The sequence below is a fragment of the Boleophthalmus pectinirostris genome, unplaced genomic scaffold (assembly GCF_026225935.1).
Source record: "Boleophthalmus pectinirostris isolate CB_2022bp ecotype Guang Dong unplaced genomic scaffold, ASM2622593v1 HiC_scaffold_22, whole genome shotgun sequence".
NCBI lineage: Eukaryota > Metazoa > Chordata > Actinopteri > Gobiiformes > Gobiidae > Boleophthalmus > Boleophthalmus pectinirostris.
In genome coordinates this window covers 866,213-887,509 of record NW_026571190.1, presented here as the reverse complement: position 1 = coordinate 887,509, position 21,297 = coordinate 866,213, and the positions used below count along the sequence as shown (strand labels likewise).

The window sequence follows — 21,297 nt, the reverse complement described above, 5'->3', positions numbered from 1 at the left end:
ATCCTGGCACTGGCCTTGTTTGGTAATGATCTTTTTTTCTGGTGAGTGATTAGGAGAAGTGTGATCTGATACATAAACCAGAAGTGAAACTAGGCGAGCATTTCCCCCACTTGTAGGTCTCTCTGTGCTGTTTCGAGGAAGTTATTGCAGCCGCAACCTTTAGTTTGGCCTAAAAAATTCCTCTACGTCACTCAGTTTCTATCACTGTTCCACCTTGACGTGAAGAACAGAACTGAGCCAGACCGAAACACACTGAATTAGCTCCTAAGGACAGAAGAGGGTCAGAGGAGGACCACACCAGCAGGAGAGGAAGAGAGCAAGACCAGTAGGTAAGTGTTTTTGAATTTTGGAATGTGTTAAAGTCTCTGTACCTGTTTTTTTCTATCTTAAAAACATGAAAAACAGAACAGTTTGCGGTTCTTCTTCACTTAGCACCTTATGCATTCTGAGCATCCTAATTATTCACCATGATGAGTTTATAAATGCTTTTCACAACTCTCAGAGACGAGTGTGGGGTTGTGTCATATATTTTGACCTCAAGAGCTGCTTATAAAATATATCTGTACTGACACAAGACAAATGGTACAGATCAGGTACAGATGTGACAGTTTGATGAGGATGACTTGTCTAGTTGTGACGTTGTGAAAAGTGTTGTCATTCTTAATGAATTACAAGGAATAAACTAGGGCTGAAAAAAATATAAATTGTTGATGAATAAAAAAGCATTTCATGGACCACACAGACTGCAAACCAAAGCTCTGTTATGACTCAGTGACATCAGTCAAAAACAAATCTGACCTCAAACGACATCACTATCTAGTCAGTTATGTTCTACAATACTAGCAAAAGAATGACCTTTTCTAAATTTCATCTCTGCTTTACTCACAGATGAGTCTGATTTGTACGTTTCATTCACTGTCTTCTCAGTAGTAATGATTTGCAGTGGAAAAGTGTAGATAGGCGAGGTTTTGGGGAACAGGAACTGTGTGGTCCGTGGTGAGATAGGGACAGTCCACGAGCTGACACAAGATATAGAACACATCACCACAGCCACAGCCACAACTGATACAAGCACACGGCACTTCAAAAAACATGTTACATGAAATAGAAGCCCTAGGTAAATGAATAAGACTATTTTAGAGTTTAAGCTGATCCATTTTAAATGTGAGATCATTTAACATGCAGTCACTTATTTCTAAAGGGTTGAAGGACACATACTGCATTTACAGGGGAGCTGTTACACTTCTATGGGGTAGTAATTGCGAACACATAATATATTTACCTTTTACTTTGCCATGGCTGCCAAACTGCTCAAAACACACCTTTTCCTCTCAGCCTACAGCCCCACACACGACTGCTCCACATTACTGTTTCAGTCTGTCCTGTTCTTGTTCTAGTGTTACTATATTGTGAAGCGTCTTTGTCTTACTGTGAAAAGTGCTATATAAAAACAATGTATTTACTTTCATTTACTTTAATAATAATAATAATAATAATAATAATAATAATTGTTATTATTGTATAGTGTTGCCGAAAACAGTCCCCCTTCAGAGTGATATTACAACACATTGAATGAATAAATGAATGAATGTTTATTCAGTAATACAGTAATATAATTCAGTATACAGTAATATGTAGAACATGCAGAGAAAACGTAAATACATAGATATAACACAAAAAGTAAATATTTCTTTTCTATAATAATAAGCGAAAATAAATGTCATGCAAATTTTACTTGTGTCCGAAAAAGAAGTGGGAGGAAGTAAATACTTTTTTAACCCCACTTATTTTTTCTACTGTCCCAAATTAACAAAGAACATATAGACTTCACATTTCCTGTACAATCTGAGCTATAATTGCACAGTACACACACACACACACACACACACGCAGTATGAAGTACAAAGTCTTGCACAAGAGGTGTGGGTTTGTTCTGCTGACTGTGAGGAAGATTAGAATAGAGAATAGGGAGAGATCATGAAATCTAAAACCACTTCAGACATGTTTGTGATGAAGGAACAACGTTATAACATGATAGAAAGCTCCAAAAGGTGGGTTTTGTAAAATACCTTCTCTTTAAATAGGGTAAACTCTACTTGTTTTTTGTTAGGTCTGCCTAAACATTGTAAACAAGAAGAAAGACAAGAGATTAATTCAGTTTTACTCGCGAGGAGAACGGGCAAAGAGTGGGCATCAAAACCAACAGTCTCCACACGTTCTGATGCCTCAAGGCCGTTCTCCTCTTTTTATTTCATTAGGAGGCCCTAGTTACAGAATGATAATTCTCAAGGGGAAGGGGAAACAGCAAAGACATAATAAGAAACTGATGAAGCTATGCATAGTACAAACAGGAGGTGCCTTAGGTATGGTCAGACACCATCATAACTCTTGCATGTGTGACAGTGGGAGTTGGCTTCATGTGAGGAATCAAGTGATTGGTACATTATAAATCAAAGAATTGTAGTTACATGAATGGTTAACTCATAGGCCTAGAATATCACACAAGTATTTAGCAAATATGGGATAATAAAATTATTCTGACATTTCCCTCCTGTTTATCATATATTTGCTAAAGAAGAATCAATTCATAACTACTTCTTTCGATTTTCAGTTATGATTTCATAGTCAAGCAATTATATTTTTACACTCGGAGGTAATGTTATTTTAGTCGTGTATTTCTGCGTCATGATCAAATAGAAGTGAGAGAGCCAAGGAGGAGGAGTCCCCAATGTATGAATCATCACCAGCCAACAAATGTGCTTGCACTGCCTTATCGTCAGGATATGGGGCAATTGCAGGGGTGATTAGACGATTAATTAATTTTCTAAAACAGGATATGCAACAACAACCACACACTGTTAAAATGACAGTGACAGTGGGAGTTGGCTTCATGTGTGGAATCATCTCGAGGTTCACTAGAGCGATAGGCCACTGCACACAGTTGTCAAACACAAAGAGGTTATTCATTTTCATACAAGTGATTGGTACATTATAAATCAAAGAATTGTAGTACATAAATGGTTAACTCATAGGCCTAGAATATCACACAAGTATTTAGCAAATATGGGATAATAGAATTATTCTGACATTTTTATTGTTACTTTGTCTCATTATCTCACGTCAGAACAGAACAGTCTGAAACAGTCCAAACTCCTAGAATCTTTAGCTGTATATTTTTTAGTTTGTCTGAAATTGATTAGAAACAATAATCTGGTGTTAAGAGTTACATTCTGTTGTCATCATCATTGTGGTACTGAATATTGAACCTTTAAGTTAATTGTAATTTTAGTATTACAACAACCCTATGAGAGATCCATTGCTTTGTTGATACTGTATGTTGTGTTTATCTTGAATTAGGACTGGGCCATATGACTAAAACTAGAGCCCGACCGATATGGATTTTGCTGTGGCCGATATGAAACCGACATAATGGGAGTTGGAGCTGCCGATATAATCGCCGATATATTTAGTGATGTAAAAATTCACAGTAAATGTTGAATTGTTTAAAAAACTTAGGTTTGGCTCTGGTGGATTTTAAATTGGGTTTATTTAGGCAACATTTATTGTTATTCTGCCTCTTTACATCATATTTACAGACAGTAGGTTGGCTTAATGGCATTTTTGCATCACATTCTAGACACTCGTGATGGGTATTCCAGTTCTTTTTAGAGAACCGGCTCCTTTGGCTCGGCTCACTAAAAGCTGCTGGTTCTTTTGGCTCCCAAGTGGCTCTTCAGATTGTTTTGTTGCAAGCAGGTCTAAAGCACGTCTAAAGCAGGACTGAATCAGGACCGAACCAGGTCTAAACCAGGACTGAAAAAGGACTAAACCGGGACTTATTTGTTTTATGCTAAACTACAGTCAAATATGCTCGTTTTTTTTTTTTTTTTTTTTTTAAATCCTACGTACACGCAAATTTCTCAAAGTTTTGTTTTTAGCCGCTGCCGCTGTCAAACCACGAATCACGTGGCGTGAAGAGAAAAAAAAGTGAGAGAAAGAGAAAACACGGCTCCCAATAAGGATCAGGCTCCCGTCGTTCCCTTCAAAGAGTCGGCTCTAAGAGTCATTTCGTTCGCGACGGACCCATAACTAGTAAAGAAAGTAGCGCTATTAGCCTTTAGCCGTAAATACGTGCGCGCCGCGGTAATTAATTATTTGCGCAAATGTCATAATTCACACGTCTGTTCACAGCTCATTTACATATCAATGCAGGTCCAGTAGCAAATATACGGCCAATATAGTCACTTTAGAACAGACCAATAGAAAACAGTCTGTTTATGTGCGGGAGCTACAGCAGCTAACCCATAACAAATGACAAAAACTAGCTTCAGAGTCGACATATTTCCAACACTCACCGCTCATACAGGCTCCTCCTCACATCACAAATCTGCACTAATAAATGTCCTTTTAATCCAGACTCAAACCGATTGTCCGTAAAAAGAATATAATCTCAGTGTTTGGATCTGTGTCTGCAGGTGTAAACAAACACACGTGAGTGACGCGACTCTGTGGTGTGTTCAGGGACAGTACGGACACACACAGACAAATGACTCCGTAGATAAATACTGATGTGGAGCCACATATTAGGACATTTATCTGTCTGTAAATTGGATTAAATGAACAGAATGTAGAGAGTCTAAGATTTATAACGAGGTATAACCGATGGCTGATAGCCGATATGCCTAAAGTTGCCCATATCAGCCGATAATATCAGCCAACCGATATATCGGTCGGGCTCTAACTAAAACTATCATCTTTTCTTTTCTCTCTCAATTTTTGATTCACTTTTGTTCTACTAAAGATAAAGAAAAAGGATAATATGAACATAAACAGTACAATGTTTCAACTGGTCCAAACTGCAGGCTTTTACTGCACTTTCAAATGAAAAACATCGAAGCATGTCTTGCGGTTCAAAATAAATGTCAGTTAAAATGTGTTACGCTGAATATTGGCCTTTTTTGTGCTGCTTCCTCAGGAAGTCGCTGTAAATGAGAACAGCTTTTCAATCAAAAAAGAAAGAAGTCAAGAAAGTTTTTAGGGTCGTCTCTAATGTATTCCATTTTAGGGTTATCACAAGTACTATGTCACATGGAAACAGAGGGAGGACCCAAAACGCAGGACTGCTTCAAAATATTTAATGACAAATCAAAAAAATCCAAAACTCAAGACTAAATTGCCATGACAAGAGACACAGAGAAACTCGGACAGAGACAATGGACCAACAAAGGGCAGATGAGAACACAGGGTATAAATGCACACACATGAATGAGACACAGGTGAGACACATTAGGGCGGAGCAAACAATCAACAACAACAAACAATCAGGAAGTAAAACTCAGAACTACAAGCAGACAAAACAAATGTCAAAATAAAACACAAACTACAACCACTACAAAACATGAACCATGACATACTAGTCCTTAAACTAAAAACTAGACACTTAGAAATGAACCTTTCTTGAATAGCTTGAGAATCTTGAGCTGTATCAGAACAAGTAAAAGAGTGCACAAACTAGTATACACTATGGAACCTACGTGCTAATCAAATTTTTTGTGTAATTTTATTGTCGTGAGAACAGCATTATTTAGAACTACTAGATATAAAAGGCAAATTACCAATACAAAAAAGTTGACAAAGCATTTTCCCCTCACAACTTTAAAAATCTCTGTACTGATGATTAGACACTGTATATGTTCATAAACAGAAGCTTGATTGTAAAAAAAATATGTTGCAAATCTGATGGAATACTTTAAACTCAACCAATAAATCCAGGCAGGTGGTACTGTTACTGAAATGATACTTTTCATTTTCTAGCATATTAAAATACCAGTAGTTTTGCTTGTGGTTCCTCTTCCCTCTTCTATAAATGGCAAAAGCTTTATTTTGACAATATGAAATCATTTGAACATGTCCTTCCAATTACATTGACTTCAAATTATAAATCAGATGTTACATTCTGCTTCTTTTAGTTACTCTTACATACTTTTACTTGAGTACAAAGTTGGCCACTCAATCTATTTTTGCAGAATGGTGCCCAAATATGGAAATAACAAAAACGGTGCATATTAAGAAGAGCATTGCGGTGGTGAGGTGGTGTTTTGGAAAGTGTGCTCATCCTGTTTGTGTGAGTGTGTGTGTGCTCTCACTTCTGTATGTTCCAATAAACACGGCCCGTTTGCTTTCAAAGAACTTCATTAACCAAAGAAAATTATTATTACAAACACAATGGTTGTTTATTGCTGCTATAAAATATACAATGAATGCTAGTTTTTGTGTTTGGTCTTGTAGTTGCACTGATCTAGCAAAGGATCATGGTCTATGTAGTTTATGCATATTTTACAATTGGAAACCTGGGTGGAAAACAAGAAAAGGAGTACCAGAAACAAATTTGCAATGCATCTTTAATTCAGGTATTGATAAAATACTTTTGAGCCGGGGGTCTGACACTTGACCCACTGGAGATTTGCGTTGAGTTACTGTACATATTCCATAGTGCATCTTTCAACTTTTCTATCTACCATCATTATTAACTGTTATTCCATTGCTTGTGTCCTCACGGTGAGCTGCTTTTCTCCATGGACTCTGTGCTCTTGGGCATGGGAGGTCCTCAGTAGTTTTTCTAGTCAGAGAGTCAGGTGATCATGTATGTCATGTCTATTGTGCAAAATAAAATTCCCACACACATGATTGGAACTTCGGTGTAGGAACTGAAAGCACTCCTAAAATTAATAAGTAGAAGCAGATCTAAGTATGAAACATCCTTAAATGTCTTTCTGATGGTTCACTGTGTATTCTTGGGCTGTCTGAAACATCTTCTTGGAAACTATGGCTCTTTTTTATATTTAGCAGTTAAACTCTAGAGTAGACTTCCTTCATTAGTCCAAAGAAGTGGGGCTGCATTCTTATTTGCAATTTAATCAAATTACAATGTCATGGTCACGTGATTTACTTAGTTGAAAGTATGTCTTCAGCAAACAACAAACCAAACAAATGCACACCAAGCACTAGTTTAGACCCCAACAAACATGTTCTGAAATGTGACAGACTTTTATATTTGGCTATTTTTTATTTTCTCTCAAATGCTAATGCATTTCAAATGTGCACTGAGCAATTGCAAAACTTTGCAATAATGTTCAGCCACTGACAAATTTAAAACAAACAAACAACAAACAAAAAAACCCCAAAAAACTTCTAATTCTGAATTCCCATGTGGTTGACAGCACTATGATGGCTCCTGGGCGCCTCCTGTTGCTCCTGTGTCTGAGTCTGTCTGATGTGGCCCCTGTCTGGCCCCAGTGTGAGCCCCTCTCCATCCACAGTGAGTAGCTCTTATCTGCTCTATCGCTTTGGTTCTGTTTAGCATAGTTATATTTCCATTAAGGTTTTAAGATGTGGGGTGTGTTTCTTCTCATCAGTGATGGGAAATACTTTTAAAATGTATTCAGTTACAGAATACAGAATATCTGCATTAAAATGTATTTTGTTACTGTATTCTGAGTACCAATACCATTAGGTATTTTTGGTACATGTCTTCAGTTACTTTCTGCTTCTGTTTCTCACAGAATTGAAACTTTTTAAAAACAAAACAACATTACATCATGGACCTTTTAAATTGCACCTTGTACCTTGTTTTTCTCACTTTGAAATACCACATTTTCCGGTGGAAAATTTTTACACCACTCAGAGATGTGTATAAATAATTGTCAGTAAACTAAATACAATAACACATAATATAATAATAATAAATACATCTTTTTATTTCCAATTTTAAAATTAAACAAAATGAATAAATAGTTTTGAACAATATGAGAAGAATCCTTTTCTACTGCTCCATCTTCACTAAAGCAGAAGAACACTGATTTACTTACCTCAGCGTCCAAACCAGTTGTTTTTTTCTGCTCTTATTTAAGAAAATTCTTAAATCTGTACTTTTGACATTTACTTGAGGAATTTTATTTGAAGTTATTACACTCTTAATTCAGTCCAGAGTCTGTCTTCTCTATCAGCCAGTGGTTGTTGTGAGATGTTTCAGTAGTTCTGTGTGTGTTGTGTTGTGTGATGGTTGTGTGTGTTGTGTTGTGTGTGTTGTGTGATGGTTGTGTGTGTTGTGTTGTGTGATGGTTGTGTGTGTTGTGTGGTGGTTGTGTGTGTTGTGTGGTGGTTGTGTGTGTTGTGTGTGTGATGGTTGTGTGTGTTGTGTTGTGTTGTGTGTGTTGTGTGATGGTTGTATGTGTTGTGTTGTGTGATGGTTGTGTGTGTTGTGTGGTGGTTGTGTGTGTTGTGTTGTGTGATGGTTGTGTGTGTTGTGTTGTGTGATGGTTGTGTGTGTTGTGTTGTGTGATGGTTGTGTGTGTTGTGTTGTGTTGTGTGGTGGTTGTGTGTGTTGTGTTGTGGTTGTGTGTGTTGTGTGTGTTGTGTGTGTGTGTTGTGTGTGTTGTGTGTGTTGTGTGTGTTTGTGTTGTGATGGTGGTTGTGTTGTGTGTGTTGTGTGTGTTGTTGTGATGGTTGTGTGTGTTGTGTTGTGTGTGGTTGTGTTGTGTTGTGTGTGTTGTGTGTGTTGTGTGTTGTGTGTGTTGTGTGTGTTGTGTTGTGTGTGTGTTGTGTGTGTTGTGTTGTGTGTTGTGTGTGTTGTGTGTGTTGTGTTGTGTGTGTTGTTGTGTTGTGTGTTGTGTGTGTGTTGTGTGATGGTTGTGTGTGTTGTGTTGTGTGGTGGTTGTGTGTGTTGTGTTGTGGTTGTGTGTGTTGTGTGATGGTTGTGTGTGTTGTGTTGTGTTGTGTGGCCTTTGCAGATTTAATGTCTCTCTCTCTTTTAAATTTTATGATTATTTCAGTTTTGATTAGTTTGTGTTGTAATTTTCATGGATTTCTTCTTCTGGAAAGCACTTTGAATGACTTTGTGTATGAACTGTGCTCTACAAATCAACTTGCCCTGCAGATCTGAGTTGTTACTACAACTACAACAGACGCATCAACTGTGAGTGGACGAGTGACACTTTACACAGATGCATCATTCAAGGAAGCAAAACCAACGTGCACAAACTGTAAGCAACAACACACGACAACTACACACACGACAACTACATACACGACAACTACACACACAACAACTACACACACAACTACACACACAACTACACACACGACAACTACATACACGACAACTACACACACAACTACACACACAACGATTACACACACAACAACTACACACACAACTACATACACGACAATGACACACACGACAACTACACACACAACAACTACACACACAACTACATACACGACAATGACACACACGACAACTACACACACAACAACTACACACACAACTACATACACGACAATGACACACACGACAACTACATACACGACAACTACATACACGACAACTACACACACAACTACACACACAACGATTACACACACAAGAACTACACACACAACTACATACACGACAACTACACACACAACTACACACACAACGATTACACACACAACAACTACACACACAACTACATACACAACAACTACACACACAACTACACACACAACGATTACACACACAACAACTACACACACAACTACACACATGACAACTACACACACGACAACTACACACACAACTACACACACGACAACTACACACACGACTACATACACGACAACTACACACACAACTACACACACAACGATTACACACACAACAACTACACACACAACTACATACACGACAACTACACACACAACTACACACACAACGATTACACACACAACAACTACACACACAACTACACACATGACAACTACACACACGACAACTACACACACAACTACACACACGACAACTACACACACAACTACACATACAACGATTACACACACAACAGCTACACACACAACTACATACATAACAATGACACACACGACAACTACACACACAACAACTACACACACAACTACATACACGACAATGACACACACAACAACTACACACACAACAACTACACACACAACTACATACACGACAATGACACACACAACAACTACACACAACTACACACACACAACTACATACACGACAATGACACACACGACAGCTACACACACAAATACATACATGACAACTACACACACAACAACTACACACACAAATACATACATGACAACTACACACACAACAACTACACACACAACAACTACACACACAACTACATACACGACAACTACACACAACTACACACACACAACGATTACACACACAACAACTACACACACTACACACACATGACAACTACACACACACGACAACATACACACACACACACACGACAACTACACACACAACTACACACACGACAACTACATACACGACAACTACACACACAACAACTACATACACAACTACACACACGACAACTACATACATGACAACTACACACACAACTACACACACAACGATTACACACACAACAACTACACACACAAATACATACATGACAACTACACACACAACAACTACACACACGACAACTACACACACAACTACACACATGACAACTACACACACGACAACTACACACACAACTACACACACGACAACTACATACACGACAACTACACACACAACAACTACACACACAACTACACACACGACAACTACACACACGACAACTACACACACAACTACACACATGACAACTACACACACGACAACTACACACACAACTACACACACGACAACTACATACACGACAACTACACACACAACAACTACACAACAACTACACACACGACAACAACTACACACGACAACTACATACATGACAACTACACACACAACTACACACACAACGATTACACACACAACAACTACACACACAACTACATACACGACAATGACACACACAACAACTACACACACAACTACACACACACAACTACATACACGACAATGACACACACGACAACTACACACACAACTATACACACACACAACTACATACACGACAATGACACACACGACAACTACACACACAACTACACACACGACAACTACACACACAAATACATACACGACAATGACACACACGACAACTACACACACAACGATTACACACACGACAGCTACACACACAAATACATACACAACAACTACACACACAAATACATACACAACAACTACACACACAAATACATACATGACAACTACACACTACACACACACACACACAACTACACACACAACAACCACACACACGACAACTACACACACAACAACTACACACACAACACCTACACACACAACAACCACACACACAACAACTACACACACAACAACTACACACACAACAACTACACACACACACACACACACACACACACACACAACACACACAACACACAACTACACACACGACAACTACACACACGACAACTACACACACGACAACTACACACACGACAACTACACACACAACTACACACACACGACAACTACATACACGACAACTACACACACAACAACTACATACACAACTACACACACGACAACTACATACATGACAACTACACACACAACTACACACACAACGATTACACACACAACAACTACACACACAAATACATACATGACAACTACACACACAACAACTACACACACAACAACTACACACACAACTACACACATGACAACTACACACACGACAACTACACACACAACTACACACACGACAACTACATACACGACAACTACACACACAACAACTACACACACAACTACACACAACGACAACTACACACACGACAACTACACACACACTACACACATGACACACTACACACACACACACACTACACACACAACTACACACACAACACACTACACACGACACAACACACACACAACACACACACACAACTACACACACACACAACGACAACTACATACATGACAACTACACACACAACACTACACACACAACGATTACACACACAACAACTACACACACAACTACATACACGACAATGACACACACAACAACTACACACACAACTACACACACACAACTACATACACGACAACACACACACAACTACACACACACACACACACACAACACACGACAATGACTACACACACAACACACACATACACACACAACACACACACACACTACACACACAACATACACTACACACACAACATACATACACACACAACACACACATACACACACATACACACACAACACACACACATACACACACACACACACAACATACATGACATACACACACAACACACTACACACATTACAACACGAAACTCTCTTCAGACTCTCTGCGTCTTGTAGCAGTGAACTCGTCAGTAGAACATGGAAATGATATGACTTCAATGTTGTATTTCAGTAAATTCTTTTATGGCTACAGCTCCAATTGCACTTTGGAACCCCCGGACCAGTCGGGGATGAGGAGGTGCTCGCTGCTCTTCAATAACCAGGTAAGATGGAAGACTGAGAGATGCATGGACCTACCAGTGTGCTTGATTTTTGTTTGTTTGTTCTTTTTTTTTGTTTTTTGTTCTTCTGTGATGCCCGAGATGTTTCAAAGGCGTGTTGCACAGAATCGATGGTAGTTTTTTTTTTTTTTTTAGCAACATACATGCATGTCATTGGGAAAAAAAACAACATATTCTCGTGGAGATGGGAGACAGGTAACAACCCTCTCACCAGAAGTTACAAAGTGAACTTGTAAATAATGGGTTGCCATTCAAGAACATACACACATTTTGTATTCCCTGTTGGGAAATTTAAACCCATCCTTCATTCAGTTCCTCTGGTTAACCTTTCAAGGGTTATTGTGCCAGTAGGTTCCATTAATATGACATCACATCAAAAAGAGTGTAAGGGCTGTAAAGCAGAGATGCTGGTCAGTTTGGTGGTGTGAGAATGTGCTAGGATCAAGGACTTTTCACATAAAACATATTTTGCAGAGAAAGTACATTCTAAGACATGGGATTTGTCCTGTATTTTCAGATGAAGAATTTTGACGTGTTGTCTCTGAAGCTGTCATGTGACCACCTGTCCCAGAGTTTGGTCACCAGCTTCTTGGTGAAGTGCCATGGTGAGTTCTAACTCCTCTGTCTGCTGTCCCTTCAGAATGACACACTGTATGTTATGGCAGCTTCAAAATCATGAGTTAGTATGCCAAAGTCTAAACCTCTCAGTTGTGTTTGTAGACTAATAAAGACTCACTCTTAAAGTCCTGAGATGACTACATGAGTCTCTAGTGCCTCTAGTGGTCAATCTGTGCTCTTAACACCTCCAGTGCTCAGGGACTGTGAGTATCTGTCTGCGTTGCCTGGTGGCTTAAATGCCACAGCTTCTGGAGCAGTGTTTTCTAAACTTTTTTTCTGGGGACTCATATATTAAAAGTCACAAACCTCCATGACCCAAGTCAATAGACATTATTCATAAATCACAAAATAAAGGTGGATTTGAGCATTATTGAACACTGACTGAGTGATCGTGTTTCTCTAAGCAATAAGTTTTACTCAGGTTTTAAACAATGAAAAACAGTCATTGAAGCAGCAATAAAAGGATCCACAAGTCATCAATTTAGACATTAAATGTAGCCCATTTCTTTTTCTTTTTAACATTCAACTGAACCAGCAATATTGGAACAAAATAGTCAATAAAATGATTACAAAAAGATTAGAAATGATAGAAAACATGTCTTAACATTTCAGCATTTCTAATGAGATAGGTGGGCCTGTGTAGTGTGTTCAGTCCGGGTGCAGGAGGAGACGCAGCAGCAGATCAGACGCAGCATTCAGTTTGTTTCTGTGCTTTGGCTTCATTTTTGTGAGCACAGAAAATCCCAATCCACAGATATGTGTATTTTGTAGTGAAATAAATAAACTGAGAAATACTGGCTCTACAGAGGACAGGAGGACAGCTCTCTCATGTGTCAGAACTGTGTATCTCAAAGCTACATGCAGATCGTGACAAGGTGACCCCCCAAAAATCTCTTACGACCCACCTGAGGGTTGTGACCCAAGGCAAGGCAAGGCAAGTTTATTTGTATAGCACAATTCGTACACAAAGTAATTCAAAGTGCTTTACAGAATAAGAAATACATTAAAATCATAATAAAAACAAATCAAAACATAAATAATCATGAAGATTAAAATTAAAAAAGAGAGACATAAATTGGAGAGAAGAGTGCGGAATGAAAACCTTTCAGTTATATGCACAGTTAAACAGAAATGTTTTGAGTCTGGATTTAAACAGCGTCACAGAAGAGTCTGTCTCACATGTTCAGGAAGACTGTTCCAGGTTTTAGCTGCATGAACCTGAAACGCTGACTCCCCTTGTTTAGTCCTGACTCTGGGCACCAGCAGGAGGCCGGTCCCTGAGGTCCTCAGAGTGCGAGATGGTTCATATGACACTAACATGTCACAGATGGACTTTGGTGCTCGGCCATGGAGACACTTGTACACAAGCAGAGCTGCTTTAAAGTCTATTCTCTGAGGCACAGGAAGCCAGTGCAGAGACCTGAGCACAGGACTTATGTGCTCGTACTTCCTAGTTCGAGTAAGGACCCGAGCTGCAGCGTTCTGGATGTTCTGCAGCGTCTCACAGCTCGTTTGGAGAGACCAGTGAGCAGACCATTACAGTATCTAACCTACTGGAGACAAACGCATGGATAAGTTTCTCCAAGTCTGATTTAGACAGTAAACCTTTGATTTTTGCTATGTTTTTTAGATGGTAAAAGGCTGCAGATGTTATTGATTTGATGTGGCTGTTAAAGTTCAAGTCTGAGTCCATTATTACCCCTAGATTTCTTGCCTGATTTGAAGGTTTTAGAGAGAGAGACTGGAGGTGACTGCTGACACTGTCCCTTTGTTTTTGTGGACCAAACACTATGACTTCAGTCTTGTCAGAGTTTAGCTGGAGAAAGTTGTTTTGCATCCACACACTGATCTGTTGGATGCAGTGACCAAGTGAGTCCACTGGTCCATAGTCTCCTGCTGCCAGAGAGACGTAGATCTGAGTGTCGTCTGCATAATTGTGGTAGGACACATTATTGCTGCTTATTAACTGGCCTAATGGCAGCATGTAGAGATTGAACAACAGGGGGCCCAGGATTGACCCCTGAGGCACCCCACAGGTCAGGGCCATGTGATCTGAGACACAGTTTCCAATTTCAACAAAATACTTCCTGTCTGCTAGATAGGACTTGAACCAGTTTAGTACAGTACCAGAGATGCCCACCCAGTCCTCTAGTCTCTGTAAGAGGATCCCATGATCGACAGTGTCAAAAGCGATCGACAGTGTCAAAACCCAGTCTTTGGGAAACAATGTTCTGGAGGATATTACTGTAGCCACAGCTGCCCTGGGATTGACAGAAGCTGGGCTGCCAATCTACTCTGGATCATAGGGCCACAGTCACTCACCTGTGCACCTCCTTTATACATAAACAGGGCGGGTATGCACGGGTCCAAGCTGGGATCATTCACTATGTTTGATAGGAAAGGCAACAATGTTTTACTTAGCTAAGAATTATAAAAAAAAACAAAACAAAAAAAACAACTCTAATGTGCGGTGTGTTTGTGTGGACAGTGAAGCTGGAGGCCCCTGATAAACCCGCGGTAAATGGAAGCAGCCTCTCTTGGGCCTCTCCAAAGGTGGTCCAGGACACCTTAGAGTACGAGCTTCAGTTGATGTCTCAGGAGCACCCGTGGGTCAGTATACACTCACCTGTACACTCACACACAGTCACACACACTCACGCTCACACACGCTCACACACGCTCACACACGCTCACACACGCTCACGGATGCTCACGGATGCTCACGGATGCTCACACATGCTCACACATGCTCACACATGCACAGATTTGTGGCTGATGGGTGCTCTTCTTTCTCTAGGGGAGCTGGCCAGAGAATTTCAAGTGTAAGGAGCAGTGCCGGGCAGAGCTGGACAGCGGGTCCCTGGTGCTGGGGGGCAGGTACAGCGCACGTGTCCGGGTTCGAATGCCCAAACAATATTCCAGGGTGTCAGAGTGGAGCGACTGGGGGCCCACGCTGTCCTGGGAGTCTACAGTGGGAGAAGAGCAGAAAGGTACTTATCCCCTCTCACCAGCAGGGGTCACTGTGCCCCTCTCCAGACACAGGCTCATTCCAAATATTTCAGATTATAGCTCCAAGCTCCTACATCCTAATTCCTAACTCCTTTACCTTTGGAGCAAGACTACTGGTCAAAAGTTTTAGAACACCTTAATTTTTCCAGTTATTTAGTGCAATTCATGTCATGCAAGTCCAGTGAAGAGCTTGAAATGGTACAAAGGTAATAACTGAACAGACAGAGGTTAAAAAAGGATAAAAAATACAAAACACAAGTCCAAGCTCTGCCAAAACTACCTCAAGAAAAAAGAACAAGATGGTAAACTTGAAAACCTGGAGTGTGCAGTACAGTGTCTAGACTTAAACCCCATCAAGGTGGTTTGGGATGAACTGGACAGAAGAATGAACCAACCTACAATTTACAACATACAACACCAAAGATTTTTTGTGGTGTTACCTGCCTAGGGACTCCAGATGGAAATGAGCATTCTTGCTATAATCTGGCATATTTACACTGCAGTCTTGTAGATGTTCATTAATATGCACTGTCCCTATTCAATAAATAAATACAATAAACAAGTGCCACACATTTATGGAACTTCTGCAACAGACTTGGGAAGAACTTTCTGAAGAATATTTGATTTCTGTTGTAAAAAGAACGAGCCACGAGTGTGTTCAGCTGTTATATCTTACTATAACTTTCACGAGTCAAAAGTTTAGAATATGTTTTGGTCAACAGTAAACAGCAAAAATTTGGAAAAAGGGAGACACAGGCAGAGAGGAGAAGGAGCCATCCTAACCTGAACAACGGAGAAGCCACGTGACCCACAAGTGTTGAATAAAAACTATATCACCCGCAAAAGGCCCTACAACAGGAGCTCCTCGTTCTCCTCTGTTGAGCTGATTTGAATGAGAATTACAACATGACAGTGTTCTTAAATAACATGAGTGTTTGTTTGTTTTTCTCACATGAGAGAAGACGCTGTTGTTGAATAAAATAACTCTGCCTCACAGCTGCTTAGGAAGCTCCTGTAAAAGGAAATATACAGGCTCCTTTTTCTAACTCAAACTCTGCACAATATTCAGACTGTTCATCCTTATCATGGTCGATGGTCACACACGGACGCTCTGGTTTAACAACTCTGCAGTTTCATGGCCAATTTGACAAATTTGGAAACACACACACACAGACACACAGGCACACACACAGACACACAGGCACACACACACAGACACAGACACACGTACACACGCACACACACACACACACGCATGCACACGCACACACGTACACACAGACACATACGCACGCACACACACGCCCACACACGCACACATGCACGCACGCACACACACGCACACACGCGCGCGTACACGCACACACACACACACACATGCACAGACACGCACGTACACACACACATGCACGCACGCACAGACAGACAGACACACACCCACGCATACCCCCCACACACACGCACACACGCACACACACACACACACACAAACACACATGCACAGACAGACAGATACACACACACGTACACATGCACAGACACACTCACACGCACATACACACATGCACAGACAGACAAACACACACACATGCACAGACACACGCACACACGCACACACAGACACACACGCGCACACACACACATGCATGCACAGACACACGCACGCAAGCACACACAGACAGACATGCACACACACACGCACGGACACACACACACACACACACACACACACACACACACACACACACACACACACACACACACACACACACACACACACACACACACACACACACACACACACACAGACTCCTGTAGAAGACAACAGTTTAGTCTCTGGTACTCCTCTTCTCAGACTATGTGGCATTTAAAGGGTTTATATTATGCAAATCTTCTGATCTGTTAGTTGTGTTTTATTTCAGTCACCCATGTTTAACCCACAAATGCTGCATATTTAGGCTGTGTTCTTCACTCAAAACTGAAAACACTCCTTGCACATGCGCCAATCACTCTAAATACAACTTTGAGTGGTAAAATGAGAAGGAAAACAACTATAACATGGGTAAAAGCTAAAAAAATATATATATATTTTATGTTTTTATGTCCTTTTATGTTTTCCTTAATATCTGAGTTTGTGCCTACAGGGTCTGGGACAGCAGGGTCTGGGACAGCACTTCTAGGGACCTTTGCTGTTGTGGTGACTGTCATTTTAGTTCTGACTCTGATGTTCTGGACCTCCAAGACCAACTGGTGAGTACCCGGCAGGTGACCCCAGACAGGTGCACTGAGCTTATGGGGTATACTGAGGCTGTGCTCCTGTGCAGGGTGTACGTGATGAAGTTCATCAAAGGAGATCCTCTGCCGAGCCCCACCCCCTCCGTCCTCAAAATGGTGAGCAATGATTCTGTATTTTAAAACTTCAAAAATAAGAAATAAGAGAATTTCTGGGAAGAGAAACTTGGATTTTTAAAAGCCATGATGTTAGCCAAGGCTAGACTGTATAAATGGAATAACAAACCCCCTGCTGTGCTCCAAAAAGAAAATGAGCATGGAGTGCGCTTCCGGCTCCAGCCACTCCAATTTACTTTGTATTGAAAAAACAATTTCTGTAACTGTTGCTATAAGCCTCATCATTCTGGTCTTAAAATGTTTGTATTAACCCAATCTATACAATCCTGATGGTTTTATTTTACAATTTTGACCCCAAATGAAGATATGAACATTAATCACAGACAAAGTAGGCACCTTCTTTCCCAGAGGCTGCGCTTTCTTAGCATAAGCAACAGGTTTGAATGACAGCATTCGTAAGCATCATGGTCAGAATTCAAAATATAGAACTCGGCTCCAAATTCACCCCTACTGTATAACTACCGGCCTCGATGAACTTCATTTGGCTGGAGCCATACACAATAGGTGATGACACACTTCCTTAGTCCACTTCTTTATACAGTCTATAAACACTGCATCACATTACTTCATTGTTAATCTGTGTTTTTAATAAACAACAATATGATCTTTTAAAAGTCAATAAATGTCCCTGCCCTGACCTGTCCATGTCTTTCAGGGCTGGAAGACTTCTCCCTTCAGCAGTGACTCTTTCCTGACCTTCTTCAGACCTGTGGAAATATACTCCTCCGTGGAGCTGCTCCCCACACCCAGACCCCCGCTGAGCCCCCTCCCTGACGACAAATTGCTGGCCCCACCTATCCCCTCGCTCCCTGGCCAGTCCAGCTTCTCCAACCCCATTTACTCTCACCTGTGCCCCACCGCGCCCCTGCTGCCCTGCTCCGCCGACAGCCCGTACGGACCCCACCCAGACCCTAACCCAGACCCTAACCCAGACTCTAACCCAGAGCCGGAGCCTAACCCGGACCTCCCAAGTCACATGGGAGAACTTCCATGCCCTGAGCTGGAGCTGCTGCTGCTTCTTATGTCTCAACAGTGCCAGGAGGTGCCAGTGAGTGACTATGAGAGGGTGGAGGCAGTGGGGACCTTGGAGGAAAGGGTGCGGCTGCCCAGTGTGGACTCCGGTATGGGCAGTGGGGAGGAGGTGAGCCACGACAGTCTGCACCTGATGGAGGACCAAGCTTGTGGAAGTTCTCTGGTACAAGAAGATCAAACTGGTCCACACCCCCCTGGATCTCTCACACCCGTGATAGGGACAGCTTAAAGGGACTGTGTTATCTAGACTGTGTCCTCTGATGAGGGCGCATCGAGGGTTCATGGGAGTTTGCACAACCAGTCTACATGTGCTTTGTGGATCTGGAGAAGACATTTGACCATCTCCCTTGTGGCTGGTGGTGTCCTGTGGGGGGTGCTTTGGGAGTATGGGGTCCGGGGCCCTTTTCTAAGGGCTGTCCGGTCCCTGTATGACCGGAGCAGGAGCTGTGTTCATTACCAGCAGTAAGTCAGACCTGTTCCCGGTGCATGTTGGACTCCGCCAGGGCTGCACCTGTCACCGGTTCTGTTCATTGTCCTTATGGTCAGAATTCTAGGTGCAGTCAGGGGCTGGAGGGGGTCCGGTTTGGGGACCACAAGATCATCTCTGCTGTTTGCAGATGATGTTGTCCTGATGGCTTCATCAAAACAGAACCTCCAACATGCACTGGGGGGTCTGCAGCCGAGTGACGCGGGTGGAATAAAAACTTGTACTTGCAAGGAAGGCGTTTTCTGACTGAATGAACCCCATTTGTCAAAGTAAAGGTGTAGTTGGTCCTACAGTGATGAGACGAGTTCAGATTTTGCCCCCAAACAAGATAGTGGCAGGTTTTCACTGGAGTACCTGCAGCAGTTAGTGTGCCCTTTGGCAAGACACTTCACCAGGTCTCTGTGTGTATGTATGTGAGCGTGACAGAGGAGAGATGAAAAAGGTATCAAATGTATATAAAAGAGTGCATTATTAGATTTTTGCTGCTGATATTAGATCTTGATAGTGTATTTATTTTAGAGTAACCTTGTGATGTAGCCTGATTTGAAGTGTGTGTGATGCTAACTGCAGGGACTGCTCTGTCTACAGCTCTGTTTCTTAAGTAAGACTTTAATCTGTGCTTTGTTTGGACCAGACAGAGGTCATCTGATTTGTGCTGTATAACAAGACTGTCACTTAAATATGGCCAGAGAATGTATTAGAAATGAATGTATTAGAAATTTAAAGTTTATTTAAAGTACTTGGAGAATACCTGCTTTCTATTTTATATTTTATAAGAAAACACAAGTGGCACTAGGGATGATCTGATATGGGTTGCGTCAATAACTGAAAACTTTTAAAGAGTGTTACAGCTGTATTATAACATGACATATTTAGATCACCATATTGTTTTAAAAATGCTGTACTGTAAAATGCCCAAAACAACATATTCATGGGTCTTTGCTGTGTGTGTAATAGTCCTACGACGTGTGTGTAATAGTCCTACGATGTGTGTGTAATAGTGTGTGTAATAGTCCTACGACGTGTGTAATAGTCCTACGACATGTGTGTAATAGTCCTACGACGTGTGTGTAATAGTCCTACGACATGTGTGTAATAGTCCTACGACATGTGTGTAATAGTCCTACGACATGTGTGTAATAGTCCTACGACGTGTGTGTAATAGTCCTACGACATGTGTAATAGTCCTACGACATGTGTGTAATAGTCCTACGACATGTGTGTA

General features: G+C 41.0%; 1 protein-coding gene across 3 annotated transcripts; it reads left to right on the top strand.

Moving 5' to 3' along the window:
• Positions 1-89: 89 nt before the first annotated feature.
• LOC110157753 (interleukin-2 receptor subunit beta-like) lies at positions 90-20,998 on the top strand. Of its 3 annotated transcripts, none has more exons than XM_055158077.1 (10): positions 90-325; positions 7,221-7,318; positions 8,936-9,041; positions 12,409-12,499; positions 13,035-13,122; positions 15,624-15,745; positions 15,933-16,125; positions 18,289-18,394; positions 18,469-18,535; positions 19,209-20,998. In XM_055158077.1, exons 2-10 carry the CDS (start codon positions 7,225-7,227, stop codon positions 19,812-19,814), a joined length of 1,473 nt encoding a protein of 490 aa, XP_055014052.1. In that variant the 5' UTR covers positions 90-325; positions 7,221-7,224; the 3' UTR covers positions 19,815-20,998. The 3 variants fall into 3 exon arrangements, with proteins under 3 accessions (XP_055014052.1, XP_020777785.1, XP_020777784.2); XM_020922126.2 differs by having other exon boundaries at positions 95-329; positions 12,430-12,499; XM_020922125.2 differs by having other exon boundaries at positions 95-329.
• The last annotated feature ends 299 nt before the right edge of the window (positions 20,999-21,297 follow it).